The sequence below is a fragment of the Dreissena polymorpha genome, chromosome 12, assembly GCF_020536995.1.
Source record: "Dreissena polymorpha isolate Duluth1 chromosome 12, UMN_Dpol_1.0, whole genome shotgun sequence".
NCBI classification, from domain to species: domain Eukaryota; kingdom Metazoa; phylum Mollusca; class Bivalvia; order Myida; family Dreissenidae; genus Dreissena; species Dreissena polymorpha.
Genome location: NC_068366.1, coordinates 56,652,891 through 56,678,344, shown reverse-complemented (window position 1 = coordinate 56,678,344; position 25,454 = coordinate 56,652,891). Strand labels below are relative to the sequence as shown.

The 25,454-nt window shown below is 36.3% G+C and overlaps 1 protein-coding gene across 1 annotated transcript; it reads right to left on the bottom strand.

Moving 5' to 3' along the window:
* Positions 1–4,280: 4,280 nt before the first annotated feature.
* LOC127853114 (eukaryotic translation initiation factor 3 subunit H-like) lies at positions 4,281–24,168 on the bottom strand. Its single transcript, XM_052387344.1, has 8 exons — positions 24,009–24,168; positions 16,585–16,741; positions 16,013–16,180; positions 13,464–13,576; positions 12,696–12,838; positions 11,620–11,755; positions 8,306–8,380; positions 4,281–4,570 (listed from the first exon to the last, which is right to left on the bottom strand). The coding sequence occupies exons 1-8, from the start codon at positions 24,060–24,062 to the stop codon at positions 4,418–4,420; spliced, it is 999 nt and encodes a 332-aa protein (XP_052243304.1). The 5' UTR covers positions 24,063–24,168; the 3' UTR covers positions 4,281–4,417.
* Positions 24,169–25,454: the final 1,286 nt, after the last annotated feature.

The following is a 25,454-nucleotide window of genomic DNA, read 5'->3' as shown; positions in this document are numbered from 1 at the left end:
CTTACTAATCATTCTACTAACTGTTCAGACAGATCATGACGATAAACTTCAAGAACGCGAGTCTTTTAACTACTACGACGGAGTACTATTTACATGGTCTCCGCTTGATCCTTTCAAATTTATCCGCTCGATACCGCACGTGATTAACTGATTATAAAACATCACAGGTTCTGTTAGATATTAGCGCACACGTTATTATATCAAAAGTTACCGCAAATGATTATATCAAATGTTCCACATGTTATCCAATGTCAATACATGCGGTTCTTTCAAATTCTACCAGCTTAATTACAAATTATTAAAAGTACCACACATGATCTCATAATTGTGCCTACATATCAAACCGAACGGAATTCTATCAAATATAACCAAATAATATAATATTATGCTGCACGTGACTAATGCTGCAGAGCACGATTATCTATGCGTTACCAGTTTAACCATCCATAACCATATACATGTATACACAATTGCAAATAACCCTCAATAACCAAATACAAACCACACACTTCGCACCTTTATGATACACAAGCGACGGCACATTTTCACCCATTACCTTACACATGTGACAACACATTTCCATTCATTACCATAAATACGTGACCACACATTTCCACCCATTACCATAAATACGTGACCACACATTTCCACCCATTACAATAAATACGTGACCACACATTTACACCAATTACCTTACACACGTGACAACACATTTCCATTCATTACCATAAATACGTGACCACACATTTCCACCCATTACCATAAATACGTGACCACACATTTCCTCCCATTACCTTACACACATGACCCTACATTTCCACCCATTACCATACACACGTGACCACACATTTCTACCCATTACCATACACACGTGACAACACATTTCCATTCATTACCATACACACGTGACCACACATTTCCACCCATTACCATAAATACGTGACCACACATTTCCATCCATTTCCTTACACACGTGACCCTACATTTCCACCCATTACCATACACACGTGCCCACACATTTCCACCCATTACCATACACACGTGACCACACATTTCCACCCATAAACATACACACGTGACCGCACATTTTTTCCCATTACCATACGCACGTGACCACACATTTTTACCCATTACCATACACACATGATCACACATTTCCACCCATTACCTTACACATGACCACACATTTCCACCCATAACCTTACACACGTGACCACACATTTCCACCCATTGCCTTACACATTTCCACCCATAACCTTACACACCAGACCACACATTTCCACCCATTACCATACACACGTGACCACACATTTCCACCCATTACCTTACACATGACCACACATTTCCACCCATAACCTTACACAAGTGACCCTACATTTCCACCCATTACCATACACACGTGACCACACATTTCCACCCATTTCCTTACACATGACCACACATTTTCAACCATAACCTTACACACATGACCACACATTTCCACCCATTACCTTACACACGTGACCACACATTTCCACCAATTACCTTACACAAATGACCACACATTTCTAACCATTACCATACACACGTGACCACATTATTTCCTCCATTACCTTACACACATTACCTAACATTTTCACCCAATACCTTACACATGACCAAACATTATCATCCATAACCATACACACGTGACCACCCATTTCCACCCATTACCGTTCACACATGACCACACATTTCCACCCATTACCATACACTTGTGACCACACATTTCCACATATAACCTTACACACATGACCACACATTTATCCCAATACCTTACACATGGTACCTACTCACCACACATTTCCACAAATAACAATATAAATATTACAACCCATAACCATATAGGTTACGGAACATAGTAGCACATATCCATATCCCTTTACCATAAATATCCACCCATTACTATACACAAGTAACAGCACATGACAACACATTACCATGTTCATTTTATCAAACATTACAACCCGTTACAACAAAAAAAAACATACACAAGATAAAAACCCATTACCATATACATAATCTCATATAACAACCCATTAAAACATACACGTTACCACACATTTATAACCCATTACCATACACACATTTTACTGCATATTACAACCCATTACAATACACACATTACTGTATATTACAACCCATTACAATACACACGTTACTGCATATTACAACCCATTACTATACACACATTATAGCATATACAACCCATTACCATAAACAGATGTTATTGTATATTACAACCCATTACCATTACACACCTTATCACACATTACAACCCATTACCATACACACATTTTACTGCATATTACAACCCATTACCATACACACATTACTGTATATTACAACCCATTATCATACACACATTAAGGCATACTACATTCCATTACCATACACATGTAACACAAATTACAAACCATTACCATACACACATTATAGCATATACAACCCATTACCATACACACATGTTACTGTATATTACAATCCATTACCGTACACACATTCTCACATTTTATACCCAATACCGTACACACATTTTACTGCATATTACAACCTATTACCATAGGCACATTAAAGCATATGCAACCCATTACCATAAACAGATGTTACTGCATATTACAACTCATTACTATACACACATGTTACTGCATATAACAACCCATTACAATACACACATGCTACTGCATATTACAACCCATTAACAAACACACATGTTACTGCATATTACAACGCATTACCATACACACATATTACTGTATATTACAAACCTTAACCATAAACACATTAACGCATACTACATCCCATTACCAAACACATGTTACTGCATATTACAACCCATTACCATACAAACATTATCACATATTACCACCCATTACCATACACACATGTTACTGCATATTACAACCCATTACCATACAAACATTATCACATATTACAACCCATAACCATACACACATGTTACTGCATATTACAACCCATTACCGTACACACATGTTACTGCATATTACAGCCCATTACCATACACACATGCTACTGCATATCACAACCCATTACCATACACACATGTTACAGCATATTACAACCCATTACCATACACACAAATTACTGTATATTACAACCCATTACCATACACACATGTTACAGCATATTACAACCCATTACCATACACACATATTACTGTATATTACAACCCATTACCATACACACATTATCGCATATTACAACCCATTACCATACACACATATTACTGTATATTACATCCCATTACCATATACACATTAAGGCATACTACAACCCATTACCATACACACATGTTTCTGCATATTACAACCCATTACCATACAAACATGATACTGCGTATTACAATTTACAACCCATTACCATACACACATATTACTGTATATTACAACCCATTATCATACACACATTATCGCATATTGCAACCCATTGTCATACACACATTATAGCATATAACAACCCATTCCATACACACATGTTACTACATATTACAACCCATTACCATACACACATTACTGCATATTACAACCCATTACCATACACACATTAGTGCATATTACAATCCATTACTTCACACACATTATGCCCATTACAACCCTTTACCATATATATGTCAGCGCACATTACCGACTATTACCATCAACATAACTGCACATTACCATACACACATTACCTCAGATTACTATCAATTTCCATATACAAGAAAACACGTATTACCACCTGTTACCATCTTAATAAGCGGACATCAATTCATGTACATATCACCAAATATCATCATACACATATTACCTAGGACTTGTAACTGCACACATGATATACACATTACCACTAATGATACCGGTAATATGTACACACATAAGCATTCCAAATGTATTCTTATTAATAATACCATACGAATATAACGACACACCAAACACACATTACTGAACATGAGAATATAAATTTTACAATATATGATCATATGTACGATCATATATACATTACCATATGCATCTAAGTGCATATGATTAAATACATGTTACCGCTCATGATAATTATGATTAAAGTATAAAATCAAAACGTAATGTTATCTGCAGTAGGAAATGAATGAAGAAGGTTTAACTTATTGTATCCCTCAACATCTTGTGAAACTGAGCAATATGACAAATTGAAGCAAGATGTGCCAGAAATCTATAACAATACCTCTGAAGCATTCAATCTAAGAGCTATCATAGCTTACCAATCAATAAACTCAACATGACAAAAATGGTCTCAGAAAATTTATTTTTAAAATGTTTGAAGAAATAAGTTGTTGACATAATTTTCCAAAAGCGTCTTCTAGCACTGAAATAATCCAGTTTGTGTTCACACTGTAACAAGGGTCCTAAGTGAGGATGGTTTATCAAGAGGCCGGTTCCACCTTGGTCTCCTGTAACGTCTCTGCAACAAACAGCTTGCCAAAGCTCTGGGCTGCAAACTCCCCGATCTGCTGACAGTAGTTGTCGATCTGTCCTGTGACCAGCAGGCTGTCCAGCCTCGGAGGGACAGGGATGGGCTGCAAGTACCACAAGCATGGGGTAAGTTATGTAGTAACACTTTACCACTCAGATACAGGGTCAGTTATGTAGTAACCCTTTACCACTCAGATACAGGGTCAGTTATGTAGTAACCCTTTACCACTCAGATACAGGGTCAGTTATGTAGTAACCCTTTACCACTCAGATACAGGGTCAGTTATGTAGTAACACTTTACCACTCAGATACAGGGTCAGTTATGTATTAACACTTTACACTCAGATACAGGGTCCGTTATGAAGTAACACTTGATCACTCAGATACAGGGTCAGTTATGTAGTAACCCTTTACCACTCAGATACAGGGTCAGTTATGTAGTAACACTTTACCACTCAGATACAGGTTCAGTTATGTAGTAACCCTTTACCACTCAGATACAGGGTCAGTTATGTAGTAACACTTTACCACTCAGATACAGGTTTATTTATGTAGTAACCCTTAACCACTTAGATACAGGGTCAGTCAGTTATGTAGTAACCCTTTACCACTCAGATACAGGGTCAGTTATGTAGTAACACTTTACCACTCAGATACAGGGTCAGTTATGTATTAACACTTTACACTCAGATACAGGGTCCATTATGTAGTAACACTTTACCACTCAGATACAGGGTCAGTTATGTAGTAACACTTTACCGCTCAGATACAGAGTCAGTTATGTAGTAACCCTTTACCACTCAGATACAGGGTCAGTTATGTAGTAACCCTTTACCACTTAGACACAGGGTCAGTCAGTTATGTAGTAACCCTTTATCACTCAGATACAGGGTCAGTTATGTAGTAACCCTTTACCACTCAGATACAGGGTCAGTAATGTAGTAACCCTTTACCACTCAGATACAGGGTCAGTTATGTAGTAACACTTTACCATTTAGATACAGGTTCATTTATGTAGTAACCCTTTTACCACTTAGATACAGGGTCAGTTATGCAGTAATACTTTACCACTCAGATACAGGGTCAGTTATGAAGTAACACTTTACCACTCAGATACAGGTTCAGTTATGTAGTAACCCTTTACCATTTAGATACAGGGTCAGTTATGTAGTAACACTTAATCACTCAGATACAGGGTCAGTTATGTAGTAACACTTTACCACTCAGATACAGGTTCATTTATGTAGTAACCCTTTACCACTTAGATACAGGGTCAGTCAGTTATGTAGTAACACTTTACCACTCAGATACAGGGTCAGTTATGCAGTAACACTTTACCACTCAGATACAGGATCAGTTATGTATTAACACTTTACACTCAGATACAGGGTCCATTATGTAGTAACACTTTACCACTCAGATACAGGGTCAGTTATGTAGTAACACTTTACCACTCAGATACAGGGTCAGTTATGTAGTAACCCTTTACCACTCAGATACAGGGTCAGTTATGTAGTAACACTTTACCACTCAGGTACAGGGTCAGTTATGTATTAACACTTTACACTCAGATACAGGGTCCGTTATGAAGTAACACTTTATCACTCAGATACAGGGTCAGTTATGTAGTAACCCTTTACCACTCAGATACAGGGTCAGTTATGTAGTAACACTTTACCATTCAGATACAGGTTCAGTAATGTAGTAACCCTTTACCACTCAGATACAGGGTCAGTTATGTAGTAACACTTTACCACTCAGATACAGGTTCATTTATGTAGTAACCTACAGGGTCAGATATGTATTAACACTTTACACTCAGATACAGGGTCCGTTATGTAGTAACACTTTACCACTCAGATACAGGGTCAGTTATGAAGTAACACTTTACCACTCAGATACAGGGTCAGTTATGTAGTAACCCTTTACCACTCAGATACAAGGACAGTTATGTAGTAACCCTTTACCACTCAGATACAGGGTCAGTTATGCAGTAACACTTTACCACTCAGATGCAGGATCAGTTATGTATTAACACTTTACACTCAGATACAGGGTCCATTATGTAGTAACACTTTACCACTCAGATACAGGGTCAGTTATGTAGTAACACTTTACCACTCATATACAGGGTCAGTTATGTAGTAACCCTTTACCACTCAGATACAAGGTCAGTTATGTAGTAACACTTTACCACTCAGATACAGGGTCAGTTATGTAGTAACCCTTTACCACTCAGATACAGGGTCGGTTATGTAGTAACACTTTACCACTCAGATACAGGGTCAGATATGTATTAACACTTTACACTCAGATACAGGGTCCGTTATGTAGTAACACTTTACCACTCAGATACAGGGTCAGTTATGAAGTAACACTTTACCACTCAGATACAGGGTCAGTTATGTAGTAACCCTTTACCACTCAGAAACAAGGACAGTTATGTAGTAACCCTTTACCACTCAGATACAGGGTCAGTTATGTAGTAACCCTTTACCACTCAGATACAGGGTCAGTTATGTAGTAACCCTTTACCACTCAGATACAGGGTCAGTTATGTAGTAATTCTTTACCACTCAGATACAGGGTCAGTTATGTAGTAACCCTTTACCACTCAGATACAGGGTCAGTTATGTAGTAACCCTTTACCACTCAGATACAGGGTCAGTTATGTAGTAACCCTTTACCACTCAGATACAGGGTCAGTTATGTAGTAATTCTTTACCACTCAGATACAGGGTCAGTTATGTAGTAACCCTTTACCACTCAGATACAGGGTCAGTTATGTAGTAACCCTTTACCACTCAGATACAGGGTCAGTTATGTAGTAACACTTTACCACTCAGATACAGGGATGGGTTGCAAGTAGCACAAGCATGTGGTCAGTTATGTAGTAACCCTTTACCACTCAGACACCCACTTTGACGAGCTTGTAGTCCCTTTTGAATATCAAACTTAATTAAAGACCTTTCTTAAAAAAATAAAAAAATTAAAGGCCTCATTTCGAACCCTAAGGTACTTATAAGCAGAAAACAGAATAAAACCTGAAAAGAGTGAGAGTTTCTTGCACGCTGTTCTGTTTTTATGCTGAGTGCATATGACCATGTGTCTATCATATCTATACTTCATGTTTAAGACACATTTGAAGTGCCAATACAATTAATTGACTAATGTGGAAGTAATAAGAAACACAAACTTTTTACATTTAATGCAGATTGACCAACTGACCTACCTTTGCCTGTCTTAAACTTTGTTTGTGGGGGCCATATGAAGTCCATTGTGACAATGTAAGAGGAACTTTGTCCTTAAACCTTTCCATAACATTTATGAAACATTAATATTACTATCTTCTACATACATATGTATCAACAGGGACTTGCAATAATGACTACATTCAATATGTCAAATTATAAAAGGTCAGCCACCATTTATAAGGGAAGGTACAAACAAAATTCTGATGTAAATTGAATTAATCAGAGAGTCTCTCATCAACATTAATTATGGATTGAAAACAAAAAGTATATTTAAACTATACACAAATGCATATTTAGTTTTAACATTTCTCGAATAACAAGCAAGGACATGAAGTATTAACCCTTTGCATGCTGGGAAATTTGTCGTCGTCTAAAATGTCGTCTGCTGAATTTCTAAAATAAGCATTTTGTTCGATTTTTTTTCAAAGAATACTATCAGAATAGCAAACAGTTTGGATCCTGATGAGACGCCATGTTCTGTGGCGTCTCATCTGGATACAAACTGTTTGAAAAAGCCTTCAAAATTCGGTTCCAGCACTGAAAGCATTAACACAAATCTGTAATTTCAATCAAACCTCACTAACCTTAAACAGCTTGTTGATGTCCTCTTCCGGCAGTGGCTTCTCCCCTCGTGCAACACGCTGGATGTTTTCTTGTTGCTAAAAAATACAGTTGTGAAGCCATAATAAGTAACGTTGATTATCATTCATCATAAAATAAAAACATAACTTAAGTGATAGTATGACTATGGCAGCCTATTTATCAAGTCTTATCAGTGATACCAACATCCCTTTAGGCCAGCCAATGGTAACTCTTGTTACATTCTTTAAAGGGACTAAGAGTTTTATTGTACTCTTGCAAAATAAAACACATTGTTAATTTAAAAGTATTTACAAATAGAGCTATAATCTTTGTTATAAAATATAACAAGACTATTGCCAAGCAATAAAATTTGTTGCCATAGCAACCAGAATTCTTGACGTAGGAACAACATGAAATGACGTGCATAATCTCCATATTGCCATCTGTCCATATTTCAAGTTTCATGAATAAATATGAAGAACTTCTAAAGTAATCGCAGGATCATTTTCAGCAATATTTCTAGACGTAGGAACAAAGTGAAATGACATGCATAATCTCCATATATCCATCTGTCCATGTTTCAAGTGTCATGAAAAAATATAAAGAACTTTAAAAGTTATCGCAGGATCCAGAAAAGTGTGACAGACTGACTGACAGACAGACAGAGCGCAAACCATAAGTCCCCTCTGGTTTCAACTGTAGGGGACTATAAAATACTACATGAATATCTTAATCGAAAGAAACAAGAGATGTGTTTGTCACAAACACAATGCCCTCTATTGCGCTGCCTTGAAATAAAATTTCAATATATTATTTGGCATGTTCAGAAATTATCTCCTTTTTAAAACTTATTACTGCCCTGGAATTTGTTTTTTTAAACCTTTGACCTTGAAGGATGACCTTGACTTTTCACCACTCAAAATGTGCAGCTCCATGAGATACACATGCATGCCAAATATTAAGTTGCTATCTTCAATATTGCAAAAGTTATGGCCAATGTTAAAGTTTTGGGACGGACAGAGCGATGGGCAGACAGTTCAAATGCTATATGACACCCTATCGGGGCATAAAAACATTATTGCCTTGCCCATGATTTGTAACGTGGGACCTTTTGGAGCATAATCTGACTCTCCATCTATAAGCCATTAAGGACTTTTACTGAGCATATTATCAACACTACATAAGTGATACTTTACAAACAATGCATACATTCTTTTTTCATCTTGACAATTTGTGATCAAGTCCCTATAAGTGAACAAATGGGCTGATGAATACAGCCCCAGGGGTACCAAACTATTGACATCTCAGACATGTACTTTGAAGCATTTGTTGTCCCTTAGATAACAAGAATTCCACATAACGGGTGCAACGCTTGGCTGCTGGTGCAGTTTTGAATACAGTCAATCTTGTGGATGCAACCACTTGTATTAAGCGACCTTTGTCTTATGCGACCATTTTGAAATCCCACGGAGCTTTTTCGCTATATAATGATATTGTATTAAGCGACCTTTGTCTTACGTGACCAGCGACCGCTGATTCTTGTGTATTTTGATGTCCGAATCTTGAATTAAGCGACCACTAGGAGGTAAAGTGGTTAATCTATTGATCTTTCAGGGACAAATCCGTGTAAATTGTTTATCTAAGCCGATAAGATGTACTGTTACACCTCTGTTTTGGTTTCACATCGACCATTATGATTATGCTTTGTCTCGTTGACCTGTTCTGACCGGTATTGTTGTAGACTGCGTATCAATTTATTGAGTTGAATAATAGAGGAACGTATTACGCACAGTTTACAGCTTAAATAGTTTACTATGTGGATCGTTACAACGCCGATTTTTCTTGAGTTTAGATAACAGGTGCAGAAACAATGCACTGTACGCGACAAACATTTCCTGAGAAGTGCGGAAAAAACTATTAATCAGAAACATTTGTCGAAATCCTCACATTACCAATTTGTAATTATGCTAATAAGTAGATATTTGTTAGCCAATCACATTGTTATTTACTTAATAAACTTTCCAATCAGGTCTGTTTGTTTGTTTTCAATTGACATGTTTTAATTTGTTCAGCTCAATATGTATCATAATTGAGTCAGATTTCCTTAAGCGTACATGCAGAAATTAAAATGTCAAAACGAAAAGTGTTAACGTTGAACGAGAAAATTCGGGTTTTGGAATTGTCAAAGAGTTAAAGTGCACGTAAAATCGCAGATGAGTTTGGAGTCGGTAAAACTCAAATTCAGAACATTCTTAAGCGTTAAGCCGAGGTGCTTGAAGCCGTGGAAAATAATGTGTCAGGTGAAAAAAAAAACGCGCGAGGTGCACGAGGAACAAGGACATTAATGATCTTGTGTAAACGTGGTTTAAGGATGCAACAACAAGGAGAATGCCTGTGTCAGGCCCTCTGATTTGTGCTCAGGCCCTTAGATTTGCTTCCGACTTAGGAATTTAGACGTTTCAAGGCTTCCACTGGCTGGTCAGCTTCGTTTCTCCAAACATTTTTAGCCAAATCCTTTGTTCTCAGGAAAAATATTTCCTTGTCTATGTTGTTTTTGGAAATAAATATGTACACACAATTCATTTATAATAAATGATAAATTATAATAAGTGAAAAAATCAAACACATTTTAAGTAAAATATTGTTTATGTATTGTGTTTATATTCTTTTTATTATAAAAGTTAAAATCATTGCGAAAAAAAGAGATTATCCTTCATATAGATTAAAATTGAGGGTAAGCATTCTTCCAGAATAGCCTTTTTATTTAAAGACCATTTTATTAAGGGACCACTTTTGATTACTCCCTTGAGTGGTCTCTTAATACAAGATTGACTGTAAATGAAAGCCTTTCAGATTTTTTTTAGAGGTCAAAGTGACCTTGACCTTTTACCTAGTGACCAAAAAATGGGAGTGGCATGTAGAACTAATCAAGGTGCAGCTACATTTGAAGTTTCAAAGTTGAACATGTAGGTTGAAGCACTTAGATTTTAGAACCAATGTTCCAAACCTAAACAAAATATTAAGGTTTTAGCACAACGCGGAAGGCGAGCTGGCTATGACAATAACTTGGGTTTTCTCCGAAAACAGCCGAGCTAATAAAATGAAATTAAAGACTGTTCTTACTATATTCAAGCTTAGAAGGTTTCATTTCAAACCTTTAGATACTGATGAGCAGCAAACAGCATAAAACCTAAACAGACTGCGAGTAACTCACAGGCTTTTCTGGTTTTATGCTGGTTGCCAGGTTGCCTATGGCCAATTTCACTTTGATTCTGAGTTGGAAAGACATAACGTCCCAGATCCCAGTATTGCTTACCCTCTTTTGTATGTGCTGCTGTTTGAGCATGTTTTGTTTCTGGAGCTGGCGCTGGAAGTTGACAAACTTGTTGGCGTCCATGGCAACCTCATCCACACTCTCCATAAGCAGACGCAGGTTCTTCTCCAGCATCGAGCTAAAATTGGGGCGTGTCAGTCAGGGCAGAATACACAATACATTTATTATGTTTTATCTTTTTTGGTTATTTTGGGTGGATATTTTCATAGCAGGGAAATGAATCAAGAGCACTGCATAATGGGTGCCAACGCCTGGCTGCGGGTGCAGTTTTGAATAAATGAAAGCTTGTCAGATTTTTTTTTTCGAGGTCACAGTGACCTTGACCTCGTGACCTAAAAATGGGTGTGGCATCAAGGTGCATCAACATATGAAGTTTCAAAGTTGTAGGTGGAAGTACTTTGATTTTAGATATAATTTAAAGATTTTAGCACAACGCTTACGGCAGACGAGACGACATGAGGAGCTGGCTATGACAATACCTCGGGTTTTCCCCGAAAACAGCTGAGCTAAAAACTAAAGTATTGTTGCCTTATAATTGGCTTTATAATGAAGAGCGAGACATTATTTAATTAATTTTCAATATAAATAACCATGGGTAAGGACACCAGACATATTGAAGACAGAAAGTGATGTTTTTTTTAAACTTCTCAACGTCTTCTAGATATACATGTAGATTGATTTTAAACACCTTCAATATTAATGGTGCTTTGCTCCGCGCAAGAAAATTAACAAAATGACAAGAATTCCATAAATGTCGAAGAATAAAAAATCATCCATGTACTTTGCACTGCCTTTGAAGAGGTCTATCATTATATAAAGGACCATTTCGCATTCAATATGTTTCTAATCATCCCCTGCAGAAGCACGGCAGACTAAAGGATTGATATGTATCACGTTCTGAGAAAACTGGGCTTAATGCATGTGCGGACTGCACAGGCTAATCTGGGACGACACTTTACGCACATGCATTAAGGCCAGTTTTCTCAGAACGCGACTCATATGATCAGTATTGGCCCTCAAATGCTCACTTAGGGGGCATATGAAGCCCCACTACTCACCTTGTACCGAGATCTAGGTAGTCAAAGGACTCCTGTTCCTCTACGGGCTCCTCTATCTCACACAGGAGGCTGTTCACGAGGTGAGAGTTTTTGATGTGAACGGGGATCTCCTTGAAGATGTTCTCAAAACTGATTCCTGCAGCCTAAACAGGAGATAAGAAATATGAATTAAAAGGTTTTTTTAAGGTTAGGGGCTCAAGACTTAAAATGTGGAAAAAATAGCGTGTGTAAACCATTTTTGAGAAGGATTTTACATAATGTTAATGAAAGGGGAAAAACATTTCTAGGGGTAAGTTTCATAAAAAAAACTTAATTAATTAATACACAATTGATGTGGGGATGAATTACATGTTTTAGCATTATAAATATAATACCAAATGAGTCATTTTGGGTTAACCTTGAAGAGACTGACTAACAAACCAATGACTATATGCCTCCTGCATTAATAGTTACCAAGGGCATAAAATGCCCAGATAAAAGACAATGGAATTCTGAAGCTTGGAAACTAATGTGTATTATCAGTTATAAATATGTATTAAAACTATAAGAAAACTATTGATAATAAATTATTGTTTGACTAAAAATAAAAATACAAATTAAACTAGGCATCTTAAGTACAAGTATATGGGAATATCCTGTGCATCAAATGTTCAATATTGCTTACCTAAGAAAAAGGACTCGAGTACAAATCTGGTAAAGGAAACCAAATCATACAATTCTTTGTTAACTTAAAAACACAAGGGAGTAGATTGCAAACTCATTGCCTACCTTGAGTCCTTCAGGTGAAAAATCTGGATCCCTGCCCCCGTAGTACTTCATCATATCAGGAGTGAGACGGTAAGCTTTCAGTGACAGGAACCCTTGTGTGGTCTTCAGTGGATCTAAATAACAGACACTTCAAATTTTGGTTAAGCTAGAAAAGGGCTTCATAAACCTGATACTTAATTAATCACATAACATGATAAATGTATAATAATATTATATATATTATATATCATATAATATTATATATATATATATATATATGTACAAAACATAGGAAATACAGGAGTTTTTCAGCACTGTCTGCGCCTCCGGGAAACGGAGGCATTCCCAAAGCAAACGGACCCGTTCCCAATCGAATTTTGATTGCATTTTCCCCAATTCCAAAAAAAATAAAATCTTCCAAAATCTTAAAAAGTAAACATCATTTTTATCGAAAGAGTGACTTCCCTTCATTCGCGACGTAATAAAGCCTTTAGTGACACCGATTTTTTGGTATATTTGCCGCATACATTTACTCTCAGCGATGACGTTCGAACTGTTCCGCATTATACAAGAGTATATAGAGCTGCACAATACACATTCTATACCATATCTGTAGACGCTTATTTTCAATCATGACTTCGCACAATGGTAAATATTATATTAAAAAATCACAAAAAATAGACGCTAAAGGATGTGTAACGATATCATCGATGTTTTCGAAACACTCAGAATCTTCTGAAATTACTGCCGCGAGTAACCCTGAACAGACAGGCTCGGACGATACGCAGCAAAATGTAACAGCAACTGAAGTAATGCCAGGGCTGTCAATCACAAAATCGGCAACTAAATGCTCAGAGCCTTGTAAGAAAGTTGTAGTTCAATCGTCATTTAATACATTAAAGTATGCAATGAAATACCCATGGCTCTATTTTAGCTCGGCCAAAAATGTTGCTGTAACTTGTGTTTGGGCAGTGTTTGTTTTGCATGTGTTTATATAAAGAAAATTGTTAAACCACAAACTTATTTAAGCATGATTAATTCAATTTTTTTCCCCCAAAATGAGCCGTTTCACGAAACAAAAATTCCCAAAATGGGCAATATTGTCGATAAAAAATTCCCAATTTGGTCAGACTCCTTTTCCCAAAGTATGCAAAAAAAAACCTGAAATATATTGAGTATGAATAAATGTTGACATAGTACAGTACAGTAACAGTACAGTAACACAAAATGGCAGACAAATAAGTTGCATGATGTTGCAAGTATCTGTGTATAAAATGTAATAAACAACAACAAAATTTGGACCTCAAAAAGTGAATATTTTGTTATTATCCCTGAGGAATATATGTGGTTACATACTAGTTTTATTCAGGTTATAGAGGAGCTTTCTCTAAAATTCTACCCGTCGCCAAGCACACATTTAAAGGGCCAAAGGCATGAGGGCGAATGACCATGTACATCCCTGAGATACAGCATTATGAACTAAATCACAGACAATAGGTCATCTACTAATTCATTCCTATCATACAATACTGACATACTGGTCATGTACGTAATTCCGGCCACTTTTGGGACTATTTAAGAAAATTCTTTAGTGTTAGGCAACTGGTTGAAACTAAACTTCACATATATAATCCTGGGTTCAAAACTCACCTAGCATGAAAATTTAAATAGAATTAGATCGGTGAATGTTTTTTAATGTACAGAAAATGATGACATGTAAACTATCCATTTTCGTAGGTTAAATGTACCTAAAAAATCGGCCACTTTTCAGTTTGATCTGCAGATAAAATTACAAAGCAATATCTTTTGACAAATGTCCGTAATTTCAGAGTATTAATCAATGTTTATACTATTAAAATTTTTGACTTGAGATTGAAAATAAATGCGAAATTATTATACCAGTTACTCCCCCTACCTATTTTAATAAATATAAATAATGGGAAACTGCTAATTCATAAAAAAAATATTTGTTTTTTATGTGTTTAATAAATTTTTTCAAACATAGCTAAACAAGTAAACACATTTTGTTTGAAAAGTTGACTTCAGTGTTGATTATTAGTAAACGCTTATATATAATATTAAAACATGTAATCTAGTAATATTCTTATAAAGGGAGGTAATTCATATATTAAAAATTTATATTAGGTTCTGATTTTTATGTTTTGAATATAAGTTTTTGTACAATTAATTGGTAAAACTTTAATTTAAGTTTATTAGATAAAATAAAAATAATTTTATCAAATATATTTGTTTCTTATATGAATATAATTGTTGCAACTAATGACGAAATCATTTTCCCCATGAGCCAAATATTTCCTGCTATATTTGTGACATTTTAACACAAAAGTTTACAGTGATATGGTTCTTACATTTGCAAAATATTGAGTGGGGATGGTTTTCATGTTGATTTTTCTAAATAAAAACAAAATATGTGCGTTAAGATCATGAAAATTATTTTACACAGGTGGCCGATTTTTTACGTACAGGCCGGAATTACGTACATGACCAGTAACAAAGAGAATACATTTGATAAAACCATATAAAAATAAAAGGCGCATCATGGAATTTACCGTAGATGAGGACAACCGATTCATCTATAGAGTGCTGGTAGTTGAACTGTGAGTCTAGAAGACTTCTATTGATGGAGCCCCCAAAGTACGTGCTCTGATACCACCCTACATGCAGGTGGTCAATGTTCACCTTGCGAAGGTTACGCATCATCTCCATCTGGTACTGGACTGCAATGGGCAGGTACAAAAATGTGGAAACTTCCAAAAATTGCAGTGTTTTGTTTGGTTAGCAATTACTAGTGGTTACCACAACAAGTATATATCAGGAAATCAAATATGAATGAAAACTGGTTAAAACACAATTGGTTAATTCAGTAAGTTCAATTCCACAAAATGCATTCCATTTGTTTAACAAGTTAAACATCAGGCTGCAAAAAAAGGCAAAATTTATTGTATTTTTTTTCTATATAAAAACCTACATAACATCAACTGGGGCGGGCTATAATAAATAACTGTTTACATCAGTTATTTTCGCACACCCAGTAAACCAAATCGGAAGAAATAAAATGCCCAAGTATATGAGAATCCCAACATTACATCATTTCTCAGAGTAAATACATAAGAATCCTCACCTTCATCAAAATCCTCCTCCTCACTGTGTCGTGGAAAGGGGAAACAATTAGTGATCTCTAGCCTGTTGTCTACCTCCAACCCCAGCAGTACACCCTGCACCAGCTCCTGTCCCGCTGTGCCCTCCTCCTGGCAGTGCTTGATGATCTTCAGGACCACCTGCACAACAAATAAATTAATAGGAGCCGTGATCTTGAAAAACAAGGCTTAATGCATGTGCAAGTGCTTTTTTCACCTTTTTTTAAATGGGGCCAGGTCCCTTTGGATTGGGAACATGTGTTGTTTTTGTTTTGCTAAAACATGCTTCAAAATTGAGAATACACATGTTTTTAGAAGTATATTCACCAAGGTTGAACTTATATAGATGGGGGATGATTTTGAATGAAAAACAAGATGTGTTTGTGAAACACTATGTCCCCCCCATAAATTTGACCTTTGCATGAACTTGACCTTTGATCTTGAAGGATGACCTTGACCTTTCACCACTTATAATGTGCAGCTCCATGAGATACACATGCATGCCAAATATCAAGTTGCTATCTTCAATATTGCAAAATTTGACCTTTGACATTGACCTTGAAGGATGACCTTGACCTTTCACAACTCAAAATGTGCAGTTCGATGAGATACCAGGGGTTTTATCTGATTTTGGGGAAAGGGCCTGGCCTTTTTTGAGGGGAAAAAAAATCATGCAAAATGCCGGATTTTTGGGAAAAAATCACGCAAAACGCCGGATTTTGGGGAAAATAAGAAAAGTCTTAAATAATCAATTTAACATATTTTGCGGTTTTTAAAACAAATTCAAGGCAACAGATAATTTAATTATGCAATATGTTATATTTTCTACACTGGATCAGGTTAAATTACGTATTTAAAGTTAACAAAAAAAAAACTTTAGAGGGAAAAAATGAAGTTTGGGGGAAAATTTACCTGCTGAGGGAAAAAAAAATCCGAGGGGAAAGGGCCGTTTGTCGGCGGGTCCTAATGAAGGAAAATAAGCCCTGGATACATGTGCATGCCAAATATCAAGTTGCTATATTCAATATTGCAAAAGTTATGGGCTATGTTAAGGTTTGAAGCAAACAAACCAACAGACAGGGCAAAAACAATATGTCCCCCAATATCGACAATGACCCAACAGCAGGCCTCGACACTAACGGTTATCCGGGGACCCGAGGCCCCCAGATTTTGGCGAGGACCAACAGTTCTTTCAAGCTGGGGATCCCTAATTTTATAGAACCACTTTGTCTTGACTGACCATTTGAATTTTTAAAAGTGCCTCCTATTTTTAAAGAGCGGCGTATAAAAAACAAGAGCTACGCCTTGCGGGTGCTGACTGCTCATCTATTTTCTTTTTAAAGGTGAAGGGACTCTCAATTTCAATCACAAAGGAGGGAGGGGTGGAGTGAAGAGGGGTGTGGTCATTGGTGGGGGTGTGGTCATTTATTACATTATCTTCCAAAAAATGCGGGGAAAAAAATGCAAAAAAAAAAAAAAATTCGGGGGTGGTGGGGGTGTGGAGGGGATTCTTGGGTGCGGTGGTTGGACTGTATTTCAAAAATAAAATAATAAAAATAAACATTTGTTTTTTAACTGTTTCCAAAAAAAAAATTGGGGGGGGGGGGGATGGGGTGGGGGGGTATAGTGTGAGGGTGTGGTGGCCATTTGTGAGATGATCTTAAAAAAAAATAAAAAAAAAAATGGGGGGGGGGGGCGTGGGGGATGGTTTGAGTGGAGTCTATTGTGGTATGTCAGGTAAGAGTTGTTTTGTCAAAGTATCAATTAAATCTAATCATAAATAAAGAAGTTATGGCAATTTTAGCAAAAATTAATAATTTGACCTTGAGAGTCAAGGTCATTCAAAGGTCAAGGTAAATTCAACTTGCCAGGTACAGTAACCTCATGATAGCATGAAAGTATTTGAAGTTTGAAAGCAATAGCCTTGATACTTTAGAAGCAAAGTGGATCGAAACACAAAATTTAACCATATATTCAAAGTTACGAAGTCAAAAATTGGCCATAATTTTGTAAAAATGACAACCAGAGTTATGCAACTTGTCCTTTTACTGTCCCCCTATGATAGTTTGCGAGTGTTCCAAGTATGAAAGCAATATCTATGATACTTTAGGGGTACAGTGGACCAAAACACAAAACTTAACCAAATTTTCAATTTTCTAAGTATAAAGGGCCCATAATTCTGTCCAAATGCCAGTCAGAGTTACATCACTTTGCCTGCACAGTCCCCTTATGATAGCTAATAAGTGTTGCAAGTATGAAAGCAATAGCTTTGATAATGTAGGAATAAAGTGGACCTAAACACAAAACTTAACCAAATTTTCAATTTTCTAAGTATAAAAAGGGCACATAATTCTGTCAAAATGCCAGTCAGAGTTACATAACTTTGCCTGCACAGTCCCCTCATGATAGTTAGTAAGTGTTGCAAGTATGAAAGCAAAAGCTTTGATAATTAGGAATAAAATGGACCTAAACACAAAACTTAACCAAAATTTTCAATTTTCTAAGTATAAAAAGGGCACATAATTCTGTCAAAATGCACGCCAGAGTTATCTAACTTTGCCTGCCCAGTCCGTTTATGATAGTAAGTAAGTGTACCAAGTTTGAATGCAATAGCATTGATACTTTCTGAGAAAAGTGGACCTAAATGCAAAACTTATCCGGAGGCCCACGCCAACGCCGACGCCAAGGTTATGACAATAGCTTATAATTTTTTTTCAAAAAATAGATGAGCTAAAAATCGGTAAAATCTTATCCGAAAATGTACTGCGAATCGAAAGCACGCAACTGAGCATTAGGGGCCAGCGTCTGTCAGTTGTAAATATTGATTTTCGACGATGTAAGCGACCTACAGTGCAGAGAGTATATTGAAATCACTGAAGCGTGTAAGTGTTACAAACGGTGTTTTTACTGCTATTGTCAAGATTTATGGGGGTTATTATCGGATTATCGGATTATTAATGGCTCCTTTATGATATTGAGCCCCAAAAAAAGTAACACTGGGACAAACTGTCACGACGATCAGTAATTATAATAATTAGTAGGGCCGCTATTTCTTTCATAATCAAAACCATAGGCGATCGGGCTGGCAAAAGCATTTAATTTCTCCACAAAAACTCATGCCGGTATACACTTTTCTACAGGTATTTGTGAGCATTTCTGTTTAATAGGTCCATTATTATAATGACCTTGGAAGGATATAATTTGATTTAGATACCAACAATTTCTGAAATAAAAAGTATATCGTTCACTTGGTGTAGTATATTTAGGATATGTTAAAATTCGGACATTTAAAGATAGTGACATGTATGTGTTTGTTTGTTGTTGATAGTTTGTAAAAAAAAATATGCTTTATGTTATTCTGGCAACTAGAATAGATGGTGGTAATTATCTTGGCCTTTCTGTCAGGAAATAGGCGTGAAAAACTATAATTTAATTGATCCTGGAAATCATCCACCACTAACAGAAAACGTTTTAACAACAGAAGCTGATGTATGACATGTCCAAATGACCATATATAACTGTTTAACAAATTAAGTGAGATGATTTATTTTCTGATGTTTTATATTTCTTTTTCCCTTCCAAATGATGTAAATTGGTGTGATTCTATGTTTAAATAATTAATTTTGAAACATTTAGACAGCATACTGTTTAATACATTAAAGTTAACATTGTTATATTATTTTGGTTATCTGTGTTGTTTATCAAGTTGAAAAAAATGGTATTTATATACAAATAAAGCTTATTAAGACTTATTAAGACTTACGAAGGCAGGGGTGGCGAAATCTCAAAAAACTTTACTTGTCCACGGACAACCATTTAGGAAATTTAACTTGCCCGTTGCTGAACTACACTTGTCCGTTAATGTTTACATAAATTATAAACGCATTTATTGATTAATGTTAAATAATGTGGAATATATCAAAATGAGTATTATTTGCTTGTTTTGTTTATAATTGTATTTCAATGGTACATTCATTATAGCAGAATATTATAAACAATATAAAGACTTTCTCAAACTTTAAATCTTGCGAAGCTCGTGTTATTAAAACATGTGCTGAACATAAGTACATTGTAATCTTAACAAAATAAACTAGTCCAATACGTGGACCTCATCAGACTGAGGCTCCGCTACTGGTAGCAATTTGATTATATAAACTGGTAACCATTGAAAATCGGTTAGCCAAGTTTCTTGAAAAGTTCTGGTGCGTTTACTTAGATCATATTTTTTATCATAATCTTTCTTAGTTTTTTGGGAGGTGGGCTGCTCAAAGCTTCGGGTTTCTGCTCCGTTGTTGAAGATCAAAAAAAAAAAGTTCCATCTTTACCATTAAAGTCGTCTTAAATAACAAGGTAGACCGTGTTTTGATTATCTAAGATTGATACTTTTTTATTTCCGTCTGATTGTAAAAATAAAGAAACCAGTCTGTACACTGTCCAACAGTCGGGCCGAATGTTGAAAATGCGGCATGCTCCCGGTCTCATATAGAATAAGGGAGATCACAGCGAAGGAAAGTGCACGTATTTTAGCTTGATTGCTCCGCAAATAGCACTGACAATGTAATCGCGTGTCAACATCCAGTTTTGTAAAACTTAATTACGGCTTTAATAAAATGTATTTTTGTATACCTGGACGCGACTTTTAAAAAACTTGTTGTCCACGGACAACTTAATTGAAAAAAGTCAGTTGCCCAGACAAGCAAATGTACGACTCGGGCAACTCGGACATTTGATTTCGCCACCCCTGTGAAGGTATGACTAATGAAGGTACTTATTGTTTTTTATGTAATAATATACTTTTTAAAGAGATAATATAGGCAATGACATTAATGTAGTAAGGTTTCTTTAAATGATTGTTCTTATTAACATACATGCCATAAATTTTCAGACCGATTCCGGGACATTGTGCTAAATTTTCCGGGACTTTTGCCGATTTTCCGGGACATGTATACAAATAGCGATATATGAAGTCATACATGTATTTTTGGAACGCATTTTTTCGCGATATCCAATTAGTTAAATTACTTATGTAACTTACCTGGAATAAACAAATTTAACATCCATTTAAGATCAATGCACAAAAAAACGTTATTTAAACAAGAAGAACAAATTATAATTAATATCGTAAATTGCTTAAACAATTGACAAATTAAACATTTCTACATCCGTTACTAGATACAAGCCACGTGTTTTGCGTGTTTGAAAAGAGCACATTTATATAAACAAGAGAAAGTTCAGTGCTGATTTAATTTTCAGTCACTGTATACACTTAAAACGTGGGCTGCGTGTAACACGGGTGATGAATTCAGACGTTGTCATGGGTGGCGCGCGCGGTGTAAGCTATGACGTCAAACTGTTACAACTTACATTGTATGCGCTGAGCATAAAGGTGTTGATTGTCGCAATATGAGTGTGAATGAATCTGACACCGCGAAAATCCGGGTGAAACTGAACTTATTCATGATTGTGCATCAGGTAATCCGTTAAAACTACACATCCATCAAATTTGAGCAAGCCAATTCACAACGAATTAACCCCTTTTGTTTGACTGTGAATACAAGACTATCGACAAGATAATAGGACCCCCCGTTAATTGATTGATTTTGACACGTAGCGTTTTTGCCTAATCGGACAGGCATTGCTTTGGAGATGACGCAATATCAGTGGCAAGTACAGATTTGCATGCTCAGATAAGGAACATACAGGTTTTACTGAAATCCGTGACATTTGACAAATTTTCCGGGACTGCGGGACAGGGTATGCATTTCCGGGAGTGTCCCGGACAATCCGGGACGTATGGCATGTATGTTATTAATAAGGTTGGAATAATAAACAGTTTTCACAGCGCAAAAAAAGTTGCAACATTACAAGCGAATGCGCGTAATTACCTTTTATTTCTTAAAAGTTTATAATAAGAACTTCCGAAACGCTAAGTTCTGGCGGTGAAGGGCAATGCTGAAGATGATTATGACAAGGATGACGATGCTGATGATATTGATGAAATACATGATATCAAAAGTTTACAAGACAAAGTTATGAGCTTTTAATGGGTCTGCTTTAAATGGCAACAGAATTGAATATAGGAAATAAAAATATGTACTAGTATGCTTCTTGTACTTATTTGCCCTTACGCCGAGAGTAGCTGTGTGTTGAAACAAGAGGGAACCCTAGTTTGGGTGAGGGCAGTGCTCGAAATTAACACTCGCAAAATGCGAGTGAAAAATACCGATTGTGAGTTAAGTTTTAAGCCACTAGTAATTTTTTGCGAGTAAAGAAATAGTGAAAAAAACAGTAATATTGCTAAATGCGTTTGACGTCCTGAACGCTAAACTATAGATCATAGAACTTCCTTATACCCGTATGCAGAAGCGCGCACCTTGTATATAGACTAGTATACTTATAGTACAGATACCAGGATGGTATTGGTACAAAGAACGTTAAACAGTTAACTAATTCACACGTGTTCATTGAACTTGAACAGACATGGCGTCGAAGCGAAAAATAACTAGTTTCTTTTTGCCCACATATGGAAATAACAATACGAAAGATAAAGCAAAGTTAACTGTTGAATAAAAAAAAACGAAATATAATTATGTTTCCAGCAAAATTTGCGAGAATGTTTTTGATTTTGCGAGTTGGTATTAAAGCTGCTCGCAATGTTTTGCAAGAAGAAAAAAAAAGTTAAATTCAAGCCCTATGAGGGCCACCAAAAGTTGAAAGTAGGGTTCCCTCCGGGTACCCTGTCAAAAAAGTTAGTGTCAAGGTCTGAATAGGCTACGCTCATTGGGTCATTGTGGACCTGAAATGGCTTGAAGTCACCCAGGGGTGTCTAGAAGCCGAATCATGTAACCCCGGGGTGACTTCAAGCATATGCTCATCCCTGGGTGACTAGAATAGGCTGTCACCCCGATTCAAAAAAATTGGGGAACAACTTTCAAGTATTCTTTTTTGATAGGGGAAGCGACTAATATTCAGCAGTAAAAAAATGCGGATCGAGGGCCCTGGCAGCACTTTATGATACAATTTTTTAAATCCATTCAAACATGCACTTAGTAACAATTTGAATACTTATATAAATAATCTTGTTATGAATGATCCTTTTTTCAAAATTTCGCATTATTTTTGTTAAATGGTCATGGCAAGCAATATAGGGAAATTTCATCCCTCTGATTTGATGTTAACTCAAAGAGTTTTTCTACAAATGCACGACCAAATTATTTTTAAAGCAGATGATTACACTCTTTGATTTCACATGTCAAACGTGATAGTATTTCGAATACATTATTTCGGATGAAAATATGGAACACTTTGACCATGGACCCGACCACAATCATCTCGTACTTAATAAAACACTGTTAACCATCAGCATGATATAGTATGGCAATAAGGGAGACGAAAAAATTTAACGTACAAGACCATCAATTTGAACATATTTTGGTTCCGACGTGTGGCTCTTTGACGCCATTTTGCCGGATGTAACACAAAGAGGGTTAAAAACCACTAATAATTGTAAATCAGTTGGAACATGAGCTAGCACTCTTACACTGCGGGTCTTCACACAACTAAGCACAAAACACAACACGTTTTGCATTGGGCAAGGCTTGCGATCAGTTTATTGACAACACACATCCACGAATATTACATATTCGTATCATATAGCAATCAAGTACAATCGTATTACAACCTTGACAGGACAATTTTCGATCTATAAATTATATAACAAATTATAACTATAATGTGTATACATCACTTCTAGTATTGTGTCCTTAATTGGTGTTTTCAAGGCCAGGGTAAAAACCAGAGATAAAAATTCATCAGAAGCCCAATGTAAAATAACTCTGGAAAACTGTACCTGAAAACAACCAATATTAACATGTAACTAAACATTATGTAACACAAACATAACATGTCATTTGAGCCAATTTACTACTAATGCGGTTCGAATTTAAAAAAAGTAACAGTTTACTGATCGAAGTCTAGCGTAGAACTGACCAAACAATGAACACCCCGTGCAAATTCCCGCCTATGTCCACTTGAGTGACCATCACTTACGTGACAACCACACGCATGAACGAACCGCACATATACCTGTTTTGTGCGGTGCGTTATGTTTAGACATACGTTCTGTGCTATACTCCGTAACGCACAGAACTGAAAATTCATTACATTCATGTATGTTGAGGCACGAACGACAACTTTGCTAGGAGAATGATGAGCTAGCAACCTCCGCGCAGAGATTTGACTGGAACCAGCATAGTTGGATCAAATCCCTGCCTTTACAACTAACCACGTGATGAAAGCCTCGCCACGTGGTACAATAATTCACGGACTCTAGATGAGACGGATATGAAACGGGACCGTATCGGCAAATAGCTTGTCGATACTTTGTCACGTGACCGGTAGCTATCGATTAGCGTACATCGAAGCGCCGAGGTTATAAATGTTAATGTACCCGCTCACGTCTTTTTTTTTTAAATTATACTTTCATTTCTCGGCCGATTTTGACAAATTATATATCATTAGAAAGCCTACGTTAAGTAGTTTTCAGATATATAAATAACTATTATGTTTTTCTTCTGATTTGGGCAGCCCGGCGAGTTATAACTTTAACTGTTGCAAATATCACACCGTTAATTCGTACTTTATACGTACTTTATGCCCGATTTATAGCGTTTATATTTGGAGTTCAGTTTTAAAAATTACATCTTGCAGAGGAGAATAGAATTCTGTATACGATAGAAAAAAATGGTTTTAAAAATGAAATTAAATAAGGAATGAATTTGTACGAATGTATCGCGCGGTCCTAACGCAGAGAACTGATGCTACGGTCTTGGCGATTATGCTTTTGTTTAGATAC

Coding starts and splice junctions, on each gene's coding strand:
- LOC127853114 (XM_052387344.1), bottom strand. CDS start 24,062: ATGGCGTCAAAGAGCCACACGTCGGAACCAAAATATGTTCAAATTGAT. Junction 11,756..12,695: donor TACCTAGATCTCGGTACAAG/GTGAGTAGTGGG, acceptor CCCCAATTTTAG/CTCGATGCTGGAGAAGAACC. Junction 8,381..11,619: donor AGCAGCACATACAAAAGAGG/GTAAGCAATACT, acceptor TGTATTTTTTAG/CAACAAGAAAACATCCAGCG.